The 22,101-nt window shown below is 56.5% G+C and overlaps 8 protein-coding genes across 8 annotated transcripts; 2 read left to right on the forward strand and 6 right to left on the reverse strand.

The window, feature by feature from the left end:
- Positions 1-150: 150 nt before the first annotated feature.
- On the forward strand, positions 151-3,404 carry KVR01_004236 (translation initiation factor eIF5). Its single transcript, XM_044792916.1, has 2 exons — positions 151-2,320; positions 2,388-3,404. Exons 1-2 carry the CDS (start codon positions 1,310-1,312, stop codon positions 2,673-2,675), a joined length of 1,299 nt encoding a protein of 432 aa, XP_044646400.1. The 5' UTR covers positions 151-1,309; the 3' UTR covers positions 2,676-3,404.
- Positions 3,405-3,611: 207 nt separating this feature from the next.
- Positions 3,612-6,255, reverse strand: KVR01_004810 (uncharacterized protein; the record flags this gene model as incomplete). Its single annotated transcript, XM_044786759.1, has 3 exons — positions 3,612-4,522; positions 4,579-4,620; positions 4,686-6,255. The coding sequence occupies 3 exons, from the start codon at positions 6,253-6,255 to the stop codon at positions 3,612-3,614; spliced, it is 2,523 nt and encodes an 840-aa protein (XP_044646974.1).
- A 299-nt stretch (positions 6,256-6,554) lies between these two features.
- On the reverse strand, positions 6,555-7,379 carry KVR01_004534 (uncharacterized protein; the record flags this gene model as incomplete). Its single annotated transcript, XM_044794238.1, has 1 exon — positions 6,555-7,379. The coding sequence occupies one exon, from the start codon at positions 7,377-7,379 to the stop codon at positions 6,555-6,557; it is 825 nt and encodes a 274-aa protein (XP_044646698.1).
- A 623-nt stretch (positions 7,380-8,002) lies between these two features.
- KVR01_004255 (uncharacterized protein) lies at positions 8,003-9,616 on the reverse strand (the record flags this gene model as incomplete). Its single annotated transcript, XM_044781796.1, has 2 exons — positions 8,003-8,527; positions 8,570-9,616. The coding sequence occupies 2 exons, from the start codon at positions 9,614-9,616 to the stop codon at positions 8,003-8,005; spliced, it is 1,572 nt and encodes a 523-aa protein (XP_044646419.1).
- Positions 9,617-10,273: 657 nt separating this feature from the next.
- Positions 10,274-11,707, reverse strand: KVR01_004352 (uncharacterized protein; the record flags this gene model as incomplete). Its single annotated transcript, XM_044793698.1, has 3 exons — positions 10,274-10,662; positions 10,741-11,202; positions 11,267-11,707. 3 exons carry the CDS (start codon positions 11,705-11,707, stop codon positions 10,366-10,368), a joined length of 1,200 nt encoding a protein of 399 aa, XP_044646516.1. The 3' UTR covers positions 10,274-10,365.
- Positions 11,708-12,472: 765 nt separating this feature from the next.
- On the reverse strand, positions 12,473-13,232 carry KVR01_004802 (protein transporter TIM23; the record flags this gene model as incomplete). Its single annotated transcript, XM_044789816.1, has 2 exons — positions 12,473-12,520; positions 12,585-13,232. 2 exons carry the CDS (start codon positions 13,230-13,232, stop codon positions 12,473-12,475), a joined length of 696 nt encoding a protein of 231 aa, XP_044646966.1.
- Positions 13,233-13,650: 418 nt separating this feature from the next.
- Positions 13,651-19,092, forward strand: KVR01_004263 (tRNA methylation protein TRM732). The gene is made up of 3 exons (XM_044785744.1): positions 13,651-13,951; positions 14,004-14,866; positions 15,144-19,092. The coding sequence occupies exons 1-3, from the start codon at positions 13,854-13,856 to the stop codon at positions 18,941-18,943; spliced, it is 4,761 nt and encodes a 1,586-aa protein (XP_044646427.1). The 5' UTR covers positions 13,651-13,853; the 3' UTR covers positions 18,944-19,092.
- KVR01_004417 (uncharacterized protein) lies at positions 14,906-21,775 on the reverse strand. Its single transcript, XM_044789656.1, has one exon. It carries the CDS (start codon positions 21,362-21,364, stop codon positions 19,268-19,270), a length of 2,097 nt encoding a protein of 698 aa, XP_044646581.1. The 5' UTR covers positions 21,365-21,775; the 3' UTR covers positions 14,906-19,267.
- Positions 21,776-22,101: the final 326 nt, after the last annotated feature.

Below are 22,101 nucleotides of genomic sequence, written 5' to 3' on the forward strand. Positions count from 1 at the left end.
CTTTTGTTGGAGACGGGGGGCCTCATACGAGCACGCACCGCTAACAGCTACAGTCTCTCGCACACGGTAGCAGGATAGCCGCTTGCGTTCAGCCCTTTCATTAGAGCTGCCGCCCACGTTGGCTCGCCTGGCACGCTGGGGCCTTTTCTCACCAGCCAGGGCCAAATTGGCCCAGCCAGGCTGGCCCGTCTAGGAGCGACCGTTCCGTTCCTTCTCGAACGGTACGTCTCAGGTGACGGCTATTCTAGTAGCAAGTCACGGCGGGGCGGGCAGCGGCACTGTGAGTGACTTTGGAGGGGTGGCCTCGCCCGTAGTGGCCGCCTGCCGCCTGCCCGCCTGACTAAGTCGGCTGCGGGCGTGGGTGGCACGGTGGGTCCACAGTACCACAGCCTGCCCGTCTGGCCTGCTGGCCCGTTTTGTTCTCTCTTTTTTCAAAGAGTCTCCAATTTTCTGCCTGGGAACAAAAACGTGCCTCCTCTTCCCTCCTCTTCCCCTCGCACACACCACTCGACTTCTCAACTCATCATCCATCGCACTCCCACACCTGCGCTGGTAGTTTTCCCATCAACCGCCACGACAGCCCGCATCTGCGTCGGATTGATTCATCGAGGCATTCCCACCCCCATCACTGCCGCACAGCTCCGTCTCGGCCCCCTCGCCTGAACCCAAGCCAGCCCCGCCACTCCCGAAGCCTGCTCCCTACGAGTACGGTCATTCCTCCTCGCAGCCACAGCCCGAGTCATCGTCGGTCCTGCTCCGCTCTCCCTTGGCTCTTCACCGACTGTCAACAGTGACAAGTCACTCATCGACGCTGCAAACTCATCCCCTCTGGAGGAGTCGTCGAGAAACCCCCCTCAACACCCCACGTCTCAGGAACAAGACACAGAAGCTGTTTATGTATCAGCACGACAAAATTCCCGTCCACCGACACTCCGACCCTCCCCTCAAGCTACAGCTCTTTCGCAACCCGCGGAAGCCTTGTAGCCCCAATCCCAGCCCCGACGGTTGAGCAGAATAGACAACAAGCGCCCGACGCATTCATGTTCATGCCTACCTACCAGCCTAACATACAGGTCTGTCCTATGTTGAAGCAAAGCCCCGTCTACCATTAACGCCTTGGCTCGCTCTGCCCGCCATCTCTTCGTCTCCTACTCGCCTCCCCAGCGCAGGATTCATGTCACCTCAGTCTATACAAGTCCAATAACTTGGTTCACTTGCCGCTCCCACCGCCTCGATCTAAAAATCACCTCTCGTCTATCCCTAGAAAGCCAAAGTTCTACCGTACAGTCGTCAGACTCTATCCGCAACCATGGCTCCCCTTCTCAACGTTCGCCGCGATGTCAGCGACCCCTTCTATCGCTACAAGATGGAGCGCCTTCAGACAAAGGTCGAGGGCAAGGGCAACGGTATCAAGACCGTCATCGTCAACCTGAGCAGCGTTGCTCAGTCCCTCGCCCGCCCCGGCTCCTACCTGATCAAGTACTTCGGCTTCGAGCTTGGCGCCCAGACCAACATCGATCCTAAGGATGACCGTTGGATCATCAACGGTGCCCATGAGTCTCCCAAGCTCCAGGACCTCCTTGATGGCTTCATCAAGAGGTTCGTCCTGTGCCACAAGTGCAAGAACCCAGAGACCGTCGTCAACATCAAGGATGGCCACATCATCCTTGACTGCAAGGCCTGCGGCCAGCGCTCTGACGTTGACCTGCGCCACAAGCTCAGCGGTTTCATCCTGAAGAACACGCCCAAGAAGGGCAAGAAGGACAAGGCCGAGCGAAAGGCTGCCCGCAAGGCCAAGCAGAACGGCCAGGCCAACGGCAACGGAAGCGGCAGTGGCGACGATGACAACTCCAACCACTCCGGCGAGAAGGAGAACTTTGAGGACAGCGGTGATGCCAACGGCGAGATCGCTAGCGACGATGACGCCTTTACCCGCAAGATCAAGACTGAGGCTCAGGAGATCGAGAAGGTCGAGGTCAAGGAAGACGAATGGGCGGTCGACATGAGCGAGGAGGCCGTCAAGGCCCGACAGCAGAACCTTCCTGGCGAGTTCAAGCAGAAGCTCGTCCTCAACGGCGAGGACGAGGACGAGGAGGGCGAGGGCGGTGGCAACACCGTCTACGACCAGCTCGGCGACTGGATCCAGGAGCAGGCCACCGAGAAGGGCGATGTTGACAAGGTTGAAGACCTGAGCATCTACGTCAAGGCCAAGGAGCTCGGCATTGAGAGCAAGCATCGGACCGTCCAGGTGCTGGTCATGACCTTGTTCGATGACCGCATCCTTGCCCAGATCCCCAAGCGTGCTAGCATGCTGCACAACGTGAGTGCTTGACATGCCCAATCTCAGAGGTCGTGACGTGTGTGTTGCTAACACTTCTTGATTGTAGATCATCGGTGAATCCGAGCGTCACCAGAAGGCTCTCCTGGGCGGCACCGAGCGCCTCATCGGTGAGCGTATCGCCGGTCAACCCGAGTTCATCGACAAGATTGTCAAGATTCTTGGCCTGTACTACCAGCATGACCTCGCCTCTGAGGAAGTCATCACCAAGTGGGGTGGCAAGGCCAGCAAGAAATACGTCGACGTGGCCACTTCTCGTAAGATCCGCAAAGCCTCGGAGCCCTTCCTCAAGTGGCTCGAGGAGGCTGAGGAGGAGGACTCCGACTCCGACGAGTAAGGCCTCATCTGCCTGTCTTGTTTCCTTTCGGCTGGGCGGGATGAATTGATCATCGGTCCTGCGAGGCACTCTTCACAGTGTTTATGCATTCTGGTTACATTGGAATAGTTCAGTTGCCACCAAACAGATTGACACCCAACGTGGCTTATCATTTTCGTTTCGTTCGCGGGGAACGGTTTCCGTGGGCTACACAAAATTTCATGCTGAATCTGGCATTATTAGGTAGTTTTGCGAAATATTAACTCGCCACTCTGAAAAGTCTTGTTCATACTCTGGTCACTCCGACTGCCTGCCTGCAAGTGACCTGACCTTAGTCACAGAGACCGTTGAAGGCCAGGCCACAAGCCAATGGGCCCGCCACGTGTGTGTGCCGTTGACGGAGCCGTGGTCGGCCTACTTGCTAGCTTGGAGGTACGGCCCGACGAATGGATACAGGAGGCCAAAGAGCCGGTGTCGAAATTTGTCCCACAGGACTGGACTGGACTGGACTGCTTGAATGGATAGATTGGCCAATAGGAACCACGACTTCTAGTTGGATCGGGAAAGAAGAATTCTCTAATCAAACTCCGTAGTGCCTACCTAGCTGAAAGATATGCAAGCTAGCTAGCCACGCGGCTCTGCTTGTCAATCTCGGCTGGAAAACTTCCAACTAGTAACGGTCCATGGTTCCTAATTGGTGTTCTTCTCATGGGCGCAACTTGATACGGATCAGTCACATCCTTGCGATCGACCCGTTCAACTCTCATGCCCAGCGACCTTGTACTCTCTGTTCAAGGCAAAGAAAACCAACGCAAACGGGAGAAGCAGGAAGGAAACAGTAAAATCATACAGAGGCCCAGAGCGCCGACGTTTCAATGCTCGTGCCACGAGTCTCAGTCACCTCCAGTGACCACAGCAACGACACGGCGGATACCTAGGCCGACCCCAGTACTGCCACTACCAATTTATTGCCGCACCTTTGGTGTCGTTCGCGGCGTCGAGCCCCCACGAGAAACCGGCCGTCGGTCCATCGTTGTTTGACGGGTTGCTGTCCCATCCTCCCCCGGTACCTCCACCTCCAGTATTCCAATTGTCCGTTTGGTTTCCACCTCGGTTGCTCCCTCCTCCCCAGCCTTGACCACCGTCCTGGCCAGGGGGAGCGCCCCACTGGCTGCCATTGTTTCCAGCAGCGGGAGAGTTGTTATGACCATGGCCGTTCCGATCTTGAGATGGCTGGTTGGATCCGCTGGCCTTTCGGGATTGAGGTCCTGCGCTGTTGTCCCAGGCACCTGGCATACTGCCTGAAGGACCATTTTTGTTGGTATTGTTGCCGTGGCCACTTGTCCAGTCTCCACCGCCCCATCCGCCACCAGTGTTGCTCGGAGGCTGAGAGTGGCGAGAAGCTGGCCTGGATCCTGGAGGTCCGCCCCAGTTGTTCTCTCCACGGGGACTATTGCGGGTTGAGCCTGGTTGACCCCAGCCTTGGCCCCCGTTTGCACTTCCACCCCCAGAGTGGCGAGAAGCTGGCTTGGATCCTGGAGGTCCGCCCCAGTTGTTCTCTCCACGGGGACTATTGCGAGTTGAGCCTGGTTGACCCCAGCCTTGGCCCCCGTTTGCACTTCCACTCCGAGGACTGTTCCGGTGTGAGCCTGGCGCGTTCCAGTCTTGGGTTTTGTTGGCATTGCCTTGGGACCCATGATGAGATCCGGATCCCCAGTTCTGGTTGCCACTTGCTGCATTGCCGCCAGTGTCGTTCCAGCCGCTGTTCCCAGAATCTTTCCATCCAGAATTTCCTGATTGCTCTCCCCAAGCGTTATCACCTGCTTGGTTGCCGCCCTGCTGGTTCCAGCTGTCACCTTGGCCGTTGTCTTGGAACTGGTCAGCCACGAATAGTGATCCTGGAAGGGGTTAGGATCATACTTACTCCAGCCACCACTCTGGCTGCCTTTCGCGCTCTTGGAGTTTGCTGGGAAAAGTCAGCTACCTGTTGATCAACCTGGAAAAAGCAAAAACGGGATCAGATGAACGTACTGGACTTTTTCTCATGCAGGAAGCTAAAGTCATGTTCTTTAGGCTTACTGTCTCCTCCCCAACCGTCGCCACCTCCGTTCGCATTTCCGTCGTTGCCCCAGCCCTGGTTACCACCCCCCGAATTCCAGGCTTCAGTATTGCCTTTGGGGGTATTCTTATGCGACAAGTTCGAGGGCCCCGCGTTTTTGGTGGCTTGCGATCGTTCTTTGGCCTCCTCGTGGGCCCGATGTGCTCGAAGCGCGGGCGGCGTCCCAGGCCAACGTATTCCACTGAGCCCCATTCCATTTCCAGGTGGACCGCTTGGGTTTTGGCCAACAGGTGTACCTGGAGGAGGTCCAGCAGGACGTGCTCGAGGTGAAGGGCCACCTGGAGGGAAGTAAGGGTAATGGGGATGGGGTGGATATGGGGGGAAATGGCCATAGTGGCCTGGTCCAGCCCAGCCAGGAGGGTGCCACATGTCAGGTCTCGCAGACGGCGGCAGTGGCGACAACTTGGAGGGGTTGACAGCACCATAGAGCTCGCCTGTGTGGTTGCCCCAGACCGGTCCATGGTAAACTCGCAGGATACCCTTGCCACTGTCGATGAAGGCGTTGGGCCTCGGATCGTTGGGCCCCTCAATTGTGTGCTCGCATTGGACAACATTGGACCTTATGGGCATGATGAGATTCGGTTCCATGTTCTTGGGGTATGTGGGTAGCTTGAATGCCGATTTGTCGACGGCCTGTTTTGTTTCGACGGTCTTGGGCGAGAGCTTCTTGTTCTCTTTAGGGGTTGACTTCTGGCCCTCTTGGGCTTGGCCTTTATTCTTCTTCTTCTGTTTCGAAGGCGCTTCTTTGACCTCTTCTGTAGCCTCAGCCTCAGCCTCAGCCTCTGTCGTTTCGCTGGCTTCCGTTGATGTCGCTTCGGCGTTCTTGGGGTTCCCTCCCTTCTGCTTGCCCTTTTGTTTCTCCTTGTCGCCCTTATTGAAAGCTTCATCCTTTGCCTTTTTTGCATCGAGCTTTATCATGGCCTTGAGAATCCTGCGTCCCTTGACACAATCTTTGCAGTCGCATGTCTCGTGGGGGAGGGCGTCCTTAGCGGCCGAAGAATCTTCGGAATCGGTCTCCTTCTTGCAGGTGGGCGCTGACTTTGGCCTCTTGTCTCCTCTGTGCTTCTTCTTCTTCTTGACCCAGACCTCGTCTTCAGAAGTATCACTCTCGTCAAGGGCTGACGACTCATCCTTTTCGGTCGTCGCATCGTCTTCAGAGGTGTCCTCCACAAGTGTGTCAGAAGACTCGCTTGGGCTCGCTGCCTGCTTCTTAAGGGCTGACTTGAGTGGCTTCCGATCGCCATCGAAGCTGACCTTCTTGCGAGATGATGATGACTGCGGGGTGGCCTGCCTGGTTGATCTGCTGGCTCCGCGTCGTCCTGGGTAGGTGATCTGGAGAGTCTCATCGCCAGAAGCCTCGTCTTCAGAGAGGGAGACCTTGAGGATCTGCGTTTGACTTGAGCGCCGTGGGATGCTCTTGAAGTTCTGTCCGACCATCCACTCCCCAAAGGAGTTGGGCGGCCAGGCTGCCCCGCGACCCATGGCGCTGAGCTCCCGGGCGGCGGTTTGTGATGGGTGTTTGGACTGCTTGGCGAGTTGTAGAAGAAGGGCAGGAATTGGAGGTTTGGATTGCAATCGAGAGTTGGGCCAGAAGCTCACAGGTGCCAACTTTGAAGTGGGCGCCTGGTCAGAGGGGAGCTGTTGCTGCGGTGGGGAGGGAAGGAGCGCCGTTTGGTGGCACTTCCATCTGCTCGCTACCTACTTGGGTCGGTATTGACTTGTTGGGATTTCAAGCACGCGTAAACCCTGCAGACTCGCACCATCATCAGTCCCCGAGGTCTTCACAGCCTTGCCCTCTCCCTCGACTCGCCCTGCTCCCACCTCCTGTTAGTCCTCCAATTCACTGCGAGGCTCCACAACCCAGCAGCCACAGCCAGCGGCGGGCAGACCCAGAGCGCCGTGCTCCACCACCACGGACTCGTCGCCCTGATCTCGACCATGACCTTGTCGATCTCCCGCCTCAGCTCCTCCTTGTCCCCGTCGTTCCACACGACGACCCCCCTCCCCTGCCCCCTAGCCTCGCACCTCCTCGCCTTCAGCCTCACGTCCGCCTGGCTGCGCACGCGGTTCTCAGCGTCCTCGGCGCTCAGGTGCGGGTCCCGCGCGCGCAGCCTCTCCATCTGCACCGCGGGGTCCTTGACAGCGACGACCACAACCGTCCCGCACAGCCTGTCCGTACCAACCTCAAACAGCAGCGGCACGTCCCAGACCACGGCCCAGCTGCCCGTCAGGTACGCCCGCAGCAGCGCCCTGTACGCCTCCCTGCGCACCGCCGGGTGCACGATGCCGTTCAGCTTCGCCCGCGCCTCCTTGGCCCCCGCCGAGTCCCCAAACACCCGCCGCCCCAGCGCCGGCCGGTTCAGCGGCCTGCCCTTTCCGTTCGGCCCGGCCTCGGGCACCTCTGCGGAGGCGGCCACGAGGAGGTCCGGCGTCGTCGGCCCGAAGTAGTCGACTATTGCGCGGTAACCCGGTGTGCCTGGCTCGACCACCTTGCGCGCGAGGAGGTCGGCATCGATGATGGGGAGGTTGTACGGCGGCGAGGAAAGGACGGATGATACCGTCGACTTTCCCGTGGCGATGCCGCCGGTCAGACCTATGATGAGCATTGTTTTTTTGATGACCTGGAAGATGACTGTGCTCGTGGGATGCTGAGTTGAGACGCAGCCGCACGTCAGGAACAAGAGGAGATGTGAGACAATGAGAAGGAATGGATACTAAAGTATGCGGCAGGGAGTAAAGTGATGTCGCCATCAGTGGTGCCCCAACTACAAGTTGCGCAGGTGGGGTCCAGGCCTGGCTGGTCCACGAACTTGTGGGGGCATGTTGGAGACCTCGGTTGAGCCTCATTCATGCACCTCACTTCACCTGTTGTTCACTCACTGCACTACTACTACCACTCCACTACACATCATCACAGACACATGTTCAAAGACCAATAGTTTTGTGGATGTCAACTGAAATTTGAAAACAACCTTTTTCGATTCATGTTCCGAATAGCATTCGGAGAAGGCCAAGTTTCCTGACTGTTTCCTTTCAATTGGGGTTGGCAGATGGTCCACAACCCCGAGAAGCCCGATCAAGTGATGGCCTCGAACCCTTCCAATATGGACCTTCATGGTCAATGAAACGCAGATATGAGTCCTCTGAAAGAACTCTCCCTCTGCGGAAAAGAAAAAACTTTTTGTCTCGGCCACGCCATCATCTCGTCCTTCACCAATGTTCCTTTTGCCTAAGCCTCCTCCAAGCGCACTGCATAGAAGACCCCGTCGTCTGTGACATACCAACGGCACGCCTTTCCGAAAAAGTCGATCGTTGCGCGCGGCATCTGGATGTACTTTCCGTCAAGCTGGCGGACCATGTACATGCGCGAGGGGTTCTTGTCTTTGGGCTCAAAATCCTGCGGTTCATTGAGCTCGGGGTTCATCATAGCGGCGGCAGCGACATCGCTAGCAGTCTGGCCTATGCCCAAGGCAGGCTCATGGTGACCAGGATACCGAGTGGGGTGGGCGGGATAGTTACCTGGCATCACGGTCGGTCCTCCCATCCCCACGGGCGCGGGTCCTCCATGCACAAGGACGGGCTGTCCGGGGGGCACACCACCGGGGCCGAGCATCATGGGCGGACCCTGCACGGGCGGGCCAGCGCCGACAACCATCGGCTGCGGCGGGAAGGGCTGCTGCGCGATGACGGGCATGATGGGGGCCGTGGCCTGGCCGTTGTGCATGTGGACGGCGTACTGCTGGGGACCCGGACCCTGTGGGGGAGAGACTGGTTAGCGCCAATTTCGATGATCCACAGAGAAGGCAGAAGCGCCTCGAGGCAGAGGGGAGAATGTGCGGGGTGTGACGAGTCTCACAGCAAGGACGCGTGGAGCAACAATGCTCCCGTCGCTCTTGTAGCCTAAAGTCGTATACACTGGGGCACTTGCAATCAAGGTAGGCATGGCCGGCGCCACGGCTGGCGCGACGACGAGCGGCTGCGGGGCGAAAGTGACAGGCCGCACAGGCTGGAGTGGGGCGAGAGGAAGGGGTGCCAAGGTGGGAGGGGGGACGGAAACGAAAGATGAGGGCGGACATACGACGATGCCAGGTTGAGCGAAGGCGACGCAGCCGTTGTCGAAACGAGGCTGGTACGTGTGAGTCATGGGGCCCAGAGAAGTGTCAGGCACCTGGGGCTGGAAGTGGACTCCGTTGTTGTTGGGAAACGAGTTGCCGTATCCCTCTGCCATGGTGTTGTTGTTGCCGCCGCCAGAGACTGGGCAAGGTGCGAAGTTTGTTGCTGTGTTGAAGAGGAAGGGAGGTTGTTGACCAGGCACGCAAGGATGGAAAGGTTGGAAGGGTTGAAAGGATTGAAAGGAATGAAAAGATTGTTGGCCAGCTGCGAAAGGCTGGCCGGGGCCTGGCTGAGGTGCAGGAATGCCAGTATTGGCAGCAGTGTTTGCCGCAGTTGTGGCAGCAGTACTGGCCTCAGCTGCGGAGGGGTTGTGGTCGGGCGACTTCCTGGCCCTGCGGTCGTCCTGGTGCTCGTCCTCGTCCTGGGGGTTGGAGTGACGCGAATATGCGTAGGGAGTAGGAGGGCGTCGGCCTCGGAGCTCAGCATATCTCTGATGGAGATCCTCCTCGGAGGGCGTGTGGATGGTGACGCGTGGGGGCCTTGACAGCTTTCGGGGACTCTTCATCCTGGCAGGAGGGGAAGGGGAGAGGGAAGGGGAAGGGCTGATGGTCTCCCAACTATCGCTGGACTCGGAGTCGGCGTGGTACTGGCTGATAGTCTGCCACGAGTCGCTGGTGTCGGGGTCATAAGGGTAGTCACCGTGTTGGTGGTGGTCTGCCTTGCCCGCCATGGAAGGAAGATGCGCTTCGTCTGTCACGGCCGACCGAGACCAACTAGAAGTGCAGGGGAGTGGCAAAGTTTGTGTCAGGCTAGCCCGACATCAGAGACCGGGTCAAGGTTGGGGTTTGCAAAGACCAGCTGCCGTTGGCCGGGTTGACGATGGGGCCAAGTCCGCCTGAGCTTCACTGGAAGCACTTGTCTATTTGTTCGACGGGGCATGACCGCAGTGGTAAAGCAACAGAAGGAACGCCGACAGCTACTCACAATAGGCACCTGGATCTCCTGAAGGTCCCACGACTGCCCGTTCCACTGATAGCGGTATCCCGTGGTGGTGTTTTTGTACTTGGGCGCTGCCTCGTACTGGACGTCCTTGAATGGCCAGCTCGGGCAGCAGCACATCTTGGTTATCTCGTGGAGGGGCTCGGTTGTCGAGGTGCCCAGGTGGCATCGAGTACTTCAAGTTGCGTATGGGTGGCACAATGGTTGCGAACGAGCCAAGACCCGTCTTTTAGATTTCTCAGTTTTGGCCCCACGCTCCAGCAAGGTAGGTCTAACAGGCGATTAAAGGCTAATCAAAGTCTGGAAAAGACTGCATGTGGATACAAGACTTTCTTTCACCCTTCGGTGCCTTGATGACGGCTCAACAACTCTCCTCCAGGGCTGCCCTCAGAGTAATGTTTGTAACCCCCTGTACAAGACTCCATTCCACCTCTAAACTTCCCGCCGAATGAGGATCATGATGCGCAAGGTGTGCTTCTTTTATTGATGCTCGTCGCCAGCTTGACCTCCTCCACAGTGTTGATTCATGAAATTAAGGTTGTCTCCATTCATCATGGCCCGGGCGAGCCAGTCGCTTGACTCTGATCTAACAATAGGTTCGAACCTGGTGCTTGGAGACCTTTGCTCCTTGTTGGGTTGCTGGTCGCTCTGGGTGCCCTGGTCGCATTGAGAAGGCAGCACCATCGGCATCTCGCTGGGCCAAACCTCGCCTCCTTCAATTCCCGCACGAAAGACATAGATTTCAGCAGAGATTGAGGCTATGTTGTAGTCCACCGCCTGTGTGATAATAAAAAATGTCAGCTGGGTTCTGAATACCTTCGGACTTGATGCTAGGATGAATCTAACCCGACATACCCTGATCATGAAAAAGAATTGGTTGTCGGTCTTGGCCAAGATCTCAAGGATCGTCTTGATGTCCTGCTCACCCTCGATGGTCTTGGCATACGAAACACAGCCGTTGGTTTTGTAGAATACCCATTTGGGGGCGGCATAATGGTTTTTGGCCTTGAAAGTGGTAATGTGCTGTTCAATCAACCCAAGCTCGGGGTCACCACCGTAGCCCCTGTCCTTGAGCTGTTGTACCGCCGTTTGCCAGCCAGATACTATCCTTTCCACGGGAGCATCGTATTCCTGAGGATACCCGTCCATCAGTTCGAGGAAGGACGCGAAGTCTGTATCATGCTGGAGCTGGCAAAGCATCGTTTGCGAAACGCCGGATCCATCGATGAAGAGAACTTTCAGATCAAACACTGTCTTCTCCGGCTCCTTTGTCGCGCATATTTCCTCCAGAATCCGATTTCTGGCAAGCTCTATGAGCTACAGAAGGTGGATCTTGTTAACATGATAGGACACATGACGGACCAGAACTCTTGGTGCTCACCATGTCAGCGAAGATCGCCGCCTTGTCGTTTCCACCCTCGACTTCTTCAGAGGCAATGAGCTCTGAAACACCGTATTTTTCAAGATCTTCCTCGGCCAGGTTCATGAGATTGGTCAGGTGAGGAAGGCCGATGCGATTCATTTGCCGCAAATCGTCCACCTTGGTGATGACCACTTGAGGCACTTTGCTTGTGTCCACCTTGGTAACAGTGTCCTCTTCGGGGTCGAAATGCGCCAACGTGTTGAATGCTGGGGCAAAAATGTTGGCCGTGCCGGCTGATGCGTTGATGTGCTTCACCATGGTCTTCCTCCACTCTTGGGCGATGAGTTCAACCAGGTAGTCGAGATGTTCGTGGGTGGTGAATACAGGAGCAGTGTCCAGACCACCCGGGTCGCCCCAGTGAGTCTTTGCGCCGCTCGGAGACGGGTCTTCTCCCTCCATTTTCGTGACAAGGCGCCTTAGTGTAATCTGGTCGAGAGTCGAGGAGTGCTTTGTTATTTCGATGTAGTGATGGCGTGCGCAGAGCTAGGAAGCGGTAGGGAACGATAAGTCCTGTAAGGCTGGAGGTAGAAGTCACGGGGCGAGATAGCTCCTGGAAGGCCAAGAAGGAACGAGGGGGAAACTAGCAGAAGATGCGGTGCATCAGGGGCACGTAAACAATGGAAGCGACGGTCCGCGTTGCTTTGGGGGTTGACCACAGTGATCAGTCTGAGTGAAAAGTCCAGGCCAACGCGTAGATATACTATGGCCTTCAACCCTGTCTGTAGAGTAACTGATGATGTCCCAAGAGCCTGACAGGAATGAGGAAGGATGTGAATTGGTCTCTTCTATTTCCTCGAGAATGAGCAAACTGTCTGTCCTGCTCCCCAGCCTTCTATGATCATGGACCCGCCTTCTAGTGTTACAAGTTTTCAGAGATGAGGAGAGATCATCCGTTGCTATGCTCACCACAATGCCGACAAGACTATGGGATTAGCCCACCTATTCATGGAGGCGTCGCTATCAAGCCATCACCTCCGCCCCCGCGCTTGCGCTTGCGCTTGCGCTTGCCAGACCCTCTGCTGGTCCCAGTCATCAACTGGCCTCCCGGGGCTGGGCCTCATCGCAGCTGTCGGTTTGGTGCGGCAGCCAGATACCCGGCCCCGTTCGTGAATATCATGAAGCTCGTCGGATTAAGTTTCTATTGTCAGTTTATGCCGCCTTGGTTTACGGATGGTGTTGTTCTGGTGCTGGGAAGAAAGTCTTCCGTGTGAGCTAGTGTCATGTCAGTACCAGACTCACCTCTCGCCTGCCAATTCTCTGGTAATTTGCAACTTACAGTCCATACACCAGCGACGGATGCGACTATGCCACCTGAGATGGCCATCGGCCGCAAGCCCCTTGTGCTCTTAAACAGCGCCCCGCTTAGGAAGCCCGCAGCGATACTGTTGGACGCGTCGTGCTTTCCGCGCAGGTATCCAATGTACGAGTTGATGCAGTTGTACACGATTGCGACAACGCCCGCAGAGTTTCCCAGGAACGGGCCCCGTCTCGTGATTGCGTTCAGCGTCGAGTTCAGCCGCAACTTGGGCGCTTGGCCGGCGCTGCGCCTGAGGCCCTCTTGCAGGCCCCACGCGCCACCTATCGACAGGGCGGAGAGGTATGTGATGCCGGTGCCGTAGCAAAGGTCGTCTGTGAAGCCGCGCGAGGGCAGGACGGACTGGCCGCCGGGCAGGTCGGAGACGGCGGATTCCTCGAGGGTGATGTACTCGAGGGCGTCCTTGTTGAGGCCGGCGAGGGGGTGTAATTGTGAGGGGTCTGCGAATGCGGAGCTGTTGAGGAAGGAGTCGACGCCTTGCGCCGAGGATGGATCGAAGGGAGGGGGTGCGAAGTTGCTGGTGGGTTCTGGTGGTGGTGGCGCATGGCTGTGGTCTGGCTTGTTCTGGTTGGACTTTTGCCCAGTCAAGGCATTCCAAAGAGAAGACATTTTCAAAGATAGTAATACACAGGATTGGTGGAGAAGGAAAAAGGAATGATCTGGCACAGAAGTGCAGAACGGCGCATGCAGTGTGGAGGTGATTGCGATGCTGTTGCGTGGGTCGAGAGGCAGGGCGTTGTGCAGGTCAGCCCAGAGTTGAGGTCGTTGGTCCTTACTAGCAGCCTCGAAAAATTATTCCCAGCAAGCTTCAAAGCGATGACGGCCGTCACTCACCGTGGACCCTCTGGGCTGCGCCGGTACCCACCCAAGGCAGAACTGGCAGAGTAACCGCAACACAGCCGAAGGCCCGTGCTCGACGGGTTTCTGCTGCGTGCAGGGATGACGCCCTTACAAAATTTAGTAGTAGGCCCGCAGCGCCTGGGTGAGGTACGTACCGGAATACCGTCCTTGTCTACCCAGTCTTGCAGCCTGCAGTCTTTTCCCCCCATTCTGATGCCATCCATGGGCATGAGAAGCCAGCCTATCATCTCAGTGTTATCAGTGGAACACAAGAAGCCCTGCTCGTGATGTTATGATACGATCCCGTATGCATGCATTGACAGCATGATCCTTCGTGTGCAAAATATTCCAACATCGAATTCCTCCCGAGACTTCCAAGGTTCCTAAAGCATGCCGCCCGTTGAGTTCCCTCCCCTGGAGGGGCCCAACAGCAATGCCAATGACCTCTTCAAATGGCTCCAAGAGAGTCCGCAGGAAGAACTGGCATCGTTAGTGATGATCTGTGCTTGTTGTTGAACAGAAGTTGACATCCATGACCAGGTCTGCGCGGGCGTTGTTTGAACAGCTGCTTGCAAATGCCTCGCAACCTCGAGGTTCCACGTCGGACGCCTGCGTCAAGCTATGTGGTTTTGTTCAGTTATGCGCCAAATCAAGACAAGACCATTTGAAGTCCTGGGCATTTTCAGAGAGAACATGCCAGGACCTGTTCGACTTCTTCATCGAATGGAACGAGAAGGACCAGCACAGATCAATGAGGCTCGTGCTCGACGTTCTTACATTGCTGATCTCTCAGAATCCACTGCCAGAGGTCAGAGACATTGTGAAGATGGATTTACTGCGCACTATGGCTTCAGTTATTGCGAGAAAGTCGACACGCCCGCTCGTTAAATCCTGCATTACTGCCTTGAGCCATCTGCTCACAAAGTCCATCCTCACCCTTGAAGATCTGGCGCAAACATATCAGTCCGTGCGACCGGAATTGGCCGAGCAGCCTGCCATCATTCTATGGCATGAGTGGGTAGTAGAGATATTCCGCTGGATGGAACTTAATTACGTCTGTCCGGTCGCCGGAAAGTTCCTCGTCATACTCTTCGGTGGCCTGTACGATTCCAGTACATCTAACGGCTACCGTGGGGAGCGAACGCCGGTGCTTGATCCGCCGACAATCCGGAAGTGGCTCGAAACAGCCTTGGCTGCCAATCCGGAATTGCTTGAGAGTATCAAGAACTATTTCTTGGCACCATTATTCAAGTCTGAACGCGCTCTGTCCATTGCCTTGCTGAAAGAGCTCCACCACATACAACCGGAGGATGATACACATAATGATGAGCTAGATACTGCCGCTCTGCTGCATCTTGCTGCCCTGGAACTTGGAAAAAAGGCAGCTATCGTCGAAGAACCTCGTGAGTATCATCCCTCCTGAAGTCGGCAAGCCTTGCAATTTAGAGGATGGACTTCCATGGGACTCTCCCATGGCATGTCACTCTATAGGACAGCCTCCTATGGGCTTTGCCTCTTAACGAATTCCCTCCTATGGTTACATTGGATGTAGCACGGCCTCTTCCGGGACAAACTTCCGTGGGCAAATCACCCTTGGGACGACTCTCTCTGCAATACCTTGCCACGGGTCCCATGGATTGACCTTCTGTACCATGACCAGAATTGCTGACAAATTCTCAGGTCAAGGCCAATCGACAGCCACCAGTTCTGTAGAGCTGGACGGAAAGGTTCTGGAGCGGTTCCTAACTCATAACTCTTACGATGTTCGGTCTTTCGCCATGTCTTTATTGATATCCTCTTCGTCTAGTACACGGCCTTACTCAACGATGACATTCGAGCTTCTGCGAAAGCACCTCAGATCATGTCACGCGGACCCTGATGCCAAATTCCGGAATGAGATTCTAGGTATTTCCAAGAACATGATCAAAAGACTCAATGGGGCGATTTCTACCCTCGAAAAGGACCTAGTTCGCCTGGAAGCCAAGGCCTCAGCATCTCAAGCCAAGGAAAGAGCAGTCAACACACACATCAGCAAAGGTGCAAAGGAAATAGCCAACGCTGGGGAGACTTGGCTGCGCGACACCCTCGCGGCTCAGCAAACATTCTACACGTGGTATACACGGTTCCTGCGGCAGGAGCTGGCGCCTACAGCCTCATACCAGCGGCACATTACTGCCTTGAAAGCTTTGGTGGCAATTATAAAAATCGGAAAACAAAACTCGAGTGGTCCTGAGCAAAACCTATACACCGATTCCCAATGGATCCGCATCATTCTCGACCTGATTATGGACCCATTCGACGACGTCAGGGAGACCGCCACTAGTTTGCTGATGCTGTTCCCGCCAGAGTACACGCAAAAAGAATTCACAGTCAATGCTACATTGGCAAATACCACCCCATTGGCGATGTTATCAGAGTTCACCTCTCGAGCAGCGGCTCAGGCATCTCGCACTAGTCGTGCAGATCATTCAGATGGAGCCGCTCGTTCCTCCGGCCTTCTGTGTGCCTGGGAGACCACACTCGAGAGACGATTACCGTTATTGTCACGGGTGCTGGACACTTTAGAAGCCAAAATTAGTGGGGCGGAAAAAGACCTGGCCTATGCAGTCATGACAGAGCCGGTCCATGGCGATTTTGCCGCAGTAAGATACATGTGGCAAGTCTTGTCACAAGCTCGGTATAGTGAAGCTGAGCTGCAGCTCCTCGCCCCGTCCCAGACACGGATTGTGGGTCTCTGTACACGGATTTGGGGTGCCGTCAGTCATGTTTTGTGCGACGATTCGCCAGAGGGCAAATTGCTCGAGAACAACGATGGCCTCGATAGCAAGGGCTTATTAAGTTACAGCTTCCGGGCCATCCACGAGTCCAGCCAGTTGATGCGCACAATGGTGGGCAACCTAGGTTTCAGCCGTGCGGCTGGGTTTCTCTTGCCCACGCCCGAGGTGTTCCGGAGAGTAGGCCATCTGGCCTTCTCGCAGCTTTCTACTCTGAGGCATAGAGGTGCGTTCTCAAGCGTCTCGCTGAACTTCACTTGCTGCTGTCAGAACGCTCGAAACCCGCATGTCGCTTCTGGCGAAAACGAAGAATCTTTGCTAGAGGAATGGTACAAAGGCGCACTATCATGCATCTATGCGCAGAGATCAACAACAAGACGATCTGCAGGTATACCAGCTTTAATCACTGCTATTCTGGCATCAAATGCGGCTAGCCCCTCCTTTGAGCAGGTGATACGAACGTTGGAGGAGATAGCCCAGCGACCAGCTTCGGTTTCGGAAACTGATGGGAGTAACCTCCCTCAGGTTCACGCATTCAATTCTCTCAAAGAGGTCTTCAAGACGTCGCTGCTCAGCAAAAAGGCGGAAAGGTTTCTTCCTGGCTGCCTAGCACTGGCGACGAATAGCCTGAAAGCAGAGGTCTGGGCAATTAGGAACTGCGCACTCTTGTTACTGCGCAGCCTAATGGACAGTATATTTGGCACCGGAGAAAGCAAGAGTGCTCTGGAGGCCGGATGGGACGGGAAGACGCTGCGTATCTCATACACCAAATATCCATCTCTGCCGCCTATACTACTGAATCTTCTGCAGTCTGGACAATTGGCTATGGAACCTGGGACCTTGACTTCAAGCTCAGCAGCCGAATCTGTTTTTCCGGCGCTAGATATCATCCGACGCGCCGGGCCTCCAGAGTCTCACCGCGACGAGCTGTACAAGTTGATTGTCAGATACCTGGGGAGCCAACAGTGGCATGTCCGCGAGATAGCCGCGCGAACTTTATGCTCTTTTCTCCTAAACGAACTTTGGCTCTCCTCAGTTCAGCGTCTGCTGGAGGAGTCACGGGGCTCGGCAAACAGGTTGCATGGGACCTTTCTCACGCTCAAGTTCTTCTTGGAGAGGACATCCATGGACAGAAATGAAGGCCGGCTTCTCGGCCTGACAATCGTGCCCGAACTTGATGGAAAGTCTCAGCTTGCAAGGTTTACGGAAGATATCAGGACACTAGGACGACTGCTAGAGGAGTACGAGTCGGATGCCACAATATGCTCTGAGGTCTGGGCAGCCTTCATTGAGGTCCGAACCTTGACCTGGGAGATCATTCCTCCTGCCAGTGTTCATCTGAGCAAAGCTGAGCAATTAACCCATGCGAAGATCGCACAAGGGGGGGCCAGCTTCACCTCTTTAGCACTTCTCGAGCATCGTTTAGGAATCAGGTCGTTGCGGGAAGCTGTGGCGCTCACGGGCATCGAGGGTCTCAAGGCTTGCCTCTTTGATGCCCTGGACCTGGATATAGACACTGCATGCATGCTTCTTGAAGCAGTTCCTAAGATATGGGGCAAGTCGCGGGCTCATGAACTCTGCAAGCTGTACTTGGACCTCTGCAAACACACCAAAGTGCCGGAAGCCCGCGCCCAGGCCCTCACGAACCTGACGGAGCTGTTGGACGACCATATCTCCCAGGGAAAGCTGCAGGATGTTCCTTCGCCCAAGGAACTCGAGGCCTTCCAGCAATGCCTCCTGGACGGCATCAATCCGACCCTGGCAAATGCCGTGCTCCTCGCCTCGGGGCCCGTGATGGCGATCCAGACCCTCCCGCACAACGGGCAGTTGTCGTTCTTCATGTTCGAGCAACGACTACGAACGTGGGGAAAGACCGTCGCGGACGCCCTGCACGACAGCAACACCTTCGACATGCGCATGGCGGCCGCCGGCGCCATCAGGTCCTTCGCAGCAGCCGTGCGGTCGGCCGCCGGCGGCGACGCGGCGTACCTGCCCTTCGTGCTCGCGCTTTATAACACGCTGGTCGACGACGATGACGAGATCCGCGATGTCGGCGCCGCCGCCGCGGCGCTCATCACCTCGTCAGACCCACACCCGCAACCCCTCGTCGCGGTCGACGCCGCCGACGCCCTGCTCTCGTGGCTGCAGGGTCGCTTCGGGCACACCAACGAGTTCAAGGCATATGTCGCCTGCCGGCTGGTCGGAGACCCAATCGTCGCGCTCGACATCGGCGTGCAGGATCTCAACGCCTGGACGGCGCCCGAGCGGCTGTTCGCCGAGGCGCTCGAGGTGGACGAGAGCTTGTTCGCGGTGGAGGAGCAGAACCTGTTCATAGATGAGGTCCGCGAGACGCAGAGGTGGGCGGACGTGTTCAGTGCCCTGCCGCGGGATTATGACCAAACAGAAGGTGATGACGGTGTGGCCGGGAAAGTGCTCGTTATGGATAGCTCGCTGGAGGCGCTGAAGAAGTGGGTCGAGCAGGCTCTGGGTGCCCTGGAGGCCCAAGTCGGTCACGATGATGGCCCGCTGGGGTGGGCTTCGAATGCCAATGCGTTTGCTTTGTGTCATCGCGTCCTTGTGTGCGGGAAGGTCGTGGCTGAGTTGCTCAGCGAGGAGGGTGCCGGGATATCGGCTTCACTGGCGCGGGTGAAGGACATCGGGCACGCCTCAAGGATTCATGGCCTCCTGCTATCTGCGCTGGACTGAGTCTCGTTGCCGCTGACACAGGGAACTATTGGTGTGCTGTGCATGGCGGGAGTTCTGACATGACTTGGGCAAAATGCACCTGCTCAATGTTGTTTTTTTATTCAAGTATTCAGGATTTGTCACAAAAATGGCCACGATTCAAAAACTCCGTGGAAAACAATCGTTGTTTCTGGTATACAAGTGACAGCGTAGCGCTACCAAAGATGCTGTCTGCTATGCTATGGAAAAGGGGATGAAAAGGCTACGCTTGTTGCTCGGAAATATGACCCACATGTATGCTGTATCGATCCAGAACATCGAATATCCCACTCCTTCGGGCGCCCCTCACTTCGACTGTGACGAAGACTTTGACAGCTTGCCGTCCACCATCCCGTTGGTCGCCAAGTCATTCGTACTGGCCAGCCCCCCCAGCTTGCCTAGCTGCGCAACGAGCATCGTATTCTGTGCCTGCAGATCGCCAACCTGGTCCCTGAGAATTTCGATCTGCTTGAGCGCCATATCCCTCTCGACCTTGACCTTCTCAAGCTGCATGGCGGCGTTGGACCTCTCGTCCTTCTCCTGCTGCTTCCTCCTCCGCTCTTCGGCCTTCCTCTCCTCTTTCAGCTTCTTCTCCTCCATCTTTCTCACCTCTTTCCTGTAATTCTCCTCCTGCCGAGCGATTTCCTTCTCATGCTTCTCCTTGAGCTTGGCTAGCTGGTCATCGCCCTGGTTGGACTTGTCTTGCGAGGCGCGCTCCTGCTGGCGCGCCATCTTCTCCGCAATTTTCCTGTGCTTGTCCTGCAACTTCTTAAGGTGCCTCTCGTGATGCGACACCGCGGCTTTGGTAGAAGATTCGTCGCTCTTGGTGGAATGCATAGACGCCATTTCGCCGCCTGCTCCCAGGCTGAGATCCCCTCCCGAGAGGACCTTTGCCAGGGGAGTCTCGTCATCGGGCTCCTGTGCAGAGGCGAAGCTTGCCTCTGACTCCGTGTCTGATTCACTGTCTTGAAGATCGGAATCGAGCTCTGATGTCGATTGGGCGACACCCGGTAATCGTGACGTGACCATGGTTGATGCTGCACCTATAGCTCCAGCGATCATGTTGTAGAAGCCGCTGGGTTGTGCATCCTCATCCGCCGCAGCTTGGGAAGGGCCCGGTGGTGGTCTTGATGTGCTGGCAGAAGGTTGATGCGCCCGAGGGGCTGTCGCCTCACCCACATTATTCCTTAGAGGCTGGTCCTCGGGCTCGTTTGGTATTCCAGCCCGAGACTCCTCGAGCGTCTGTTCGGTTCTCGTTTCCAACCACTTGAGGAACTTCCCAGCGTCTGTCACGATACCAGCAGGCGTGCCCTTCTCGACCATGAATCTCGGCACGCTGCCTCCAGGATCGGACCGAGTAACCATTACCCACTCGATTGCCATTTCCGTGTCTTGGCCGGACTGCCCAGCAGCCACGGGATCCTCGTTACGCTCGCGGGGCGGCAGACCGGTCAGTGACCGCGACATGCCTCTCTCACCGGGGCCCTCGTCGGACTTGGCCTCGGCTCGTTTGCGAGCTGCACGAAGGACCGCCTCCTGGCTCATGTCCATTCCACCACCGGTCTTGCTCGGCAGGTGGACATCCTCTCGCCTCATGTCCACCGAAGACCTTACCCGCCGCAGTGGCTTCTCGACAGGGACCTCCCTGATCAGCTCCACACTCTCATAGTTGCCCCTGATGTACGCGGAGCGGGGCGCACATTCGGGGTGGTTGCAGGGCCTGGACACAACCATGAATTGTCTCGGGCCCTTGGTCTTGGCGTTGCCGTCGTCGCCGCCGCTGACGGCGGTCAAGAAAAGCGTGACAAAATCCCTGGGTGTCGTAGGACCCGGGAACTGCGCGTTCAACAGCCAGACGTCAGCCTGGCCGACCCCGTAACACTGCAAATGCTCGGCCTTCCTCTCAGCGCCGATGCCCCTGACGTTGCCGGTACCAGGCCCCGTGGTGTGCTGCAAAGTATGGGCAAACTCCGTCTCCAGCCCCAGCCTGAACTTGTCAAAGGAGATGCCCTCGTGCATGCTCCGCCTGGCGAACCAGGCGCCCCTGCCGTCCTTCCCAGCGAGCTTGTAGACGCTCATGTTGTAGGGGTTGTCGCGCGGGGTTACCTTGACCTCCTTCCACTCCTTTTGCAGTTTTGCGGCATGGGCGGCTGCGGCTGCGGTGGACGCATCCGCGCTTGCCGAGGTGCTTGTGTGGTGGCGGGACGAAGGGTCGAAGACGACGGAACTGTCGGTATGGCTCCTCGCGCGGCCGGCCTGCTGCGGGCTGGCTGCTGCGAGTATGCTGTCGACGACTGTCTGAGCATGAAGGAATGTCGTGTTCAGGAAGTGCTTCAGGTCGTCACCCGTGACTGCTGTCCAGTCGATGGGCCCCAGAGCCTTGAACGGCTCGTGGTGAGACATGACGGCCTCTCAACTGCCGAGAGTGCTGAATGTTGACGGTCAATGGGCGATCGCTAGCAATGTCGGTCTTTGGGCTCCCAAAAATGTCATGTCCTCTGTGAGGTTTCTTTCAACATGTGAGCCTCCTGGAGTGCTCAACCTACCCGCCCGTATTTCCGTATCGCTTTTCGTACCGCTTCGTATCAGATAGCTATGAACAAGGCCCGTGTGAAGGCGTGACCGGGTCGGGGTCGTTGCGAGGCCGTGAGGCCGTGAGGCCGTGAGGCTGTGAGAGTGTGAGGCTATGACGCTGGTAACAGAACAATCCAATGCCCCGCTAGATAAACACAAATAACCAAGAATGTACTTCTGCTGATTGTCAGATGATTCTGTCCGGCTCAAGAGTGGAAGAAATGAACAATTAAATGGGACCGTGTGCAGCAGCAGCCGCCTTCCTCTACATACCTTTGTCCATCCGACATGTGTATTTACTGACGTCATCCCTGTCTAACCAGAGGCCACCCCAGCTCAGATCGAGCTCGCCTCTAACTGGAAACCATCTCCGGCCTCCCGCCTCCCGCCTCCCCCGCCTGCTTTTCCCCCTGTTCCAAAACGCCCGGGCTAGAAGCCTGACAGACGTCAGTTGGTTTGAGATCTACGAGACCAGGGGGAACCGGAGCCAATGCTCCAAGACTAGCTTCTCATTCATTCTAGCTTCTCATTCATTCTAGCTTCTCATTCATTCTAGCTTCTCATTC

This window comes from Diaporthe batatas (assembly GCF_019321695.1).
Source record: "Diaporthe batatas strain CRI 302-4 chromosome Unknown Contig00004, whole genome shotgun sequence".
NCBI classification, from domain to species: domain Eukaryota; kingdom Fungi; phylum Ascomycota; class Sordariomycetes; order Diaporthales; family Diaporthaceae; genus Diaporthe; species Diaporthe batatas.

Coding starts and splice junctions, on each gene's coding strand:
- KVR01_004417 (XM_044789656.1), bottom strand. CDS start 21,364: ATGTCTCACCACGAGCCGTTCAAGGCTCTGGGGCCCATCGACTGGACA.
- KVR01_004236 (XM_044792916.1), top strand. CDS start 1,310: ATGGCTCCCCTTCTCAACGTTCGCCGCGATGTCAGCGACCCCTTCTAT. Junction 2,321..2,387: donor GTGCTAGCATGCTGCACAAC/GTGAGTGCTTGA, acceptor TCTTGATTGTAG/ATCATCGGTGAATCCGAGCG.
- KVR01_004263 (XM_044785744.1), top strand. CDS start 13,854: ATGCCGCCCGTTGAGTTCCCTCCCCTGGAGGGGCCCAACAGCAATGCC. Junction 13,952..14,003: donor CCGCAGGAAGAACTGGCATC/GTTAGTGATGAT, acceptor ATCCATGACCAG/GTCTGCGCGGGCGTTGTTTG. Junction 14,867..15,143: donor AGCTATCGTCGAAGAACCTC/GTGAGTATCATC, acceptor ACAAATTCTCAG/GTCAAGGCCAATCGACAGCC.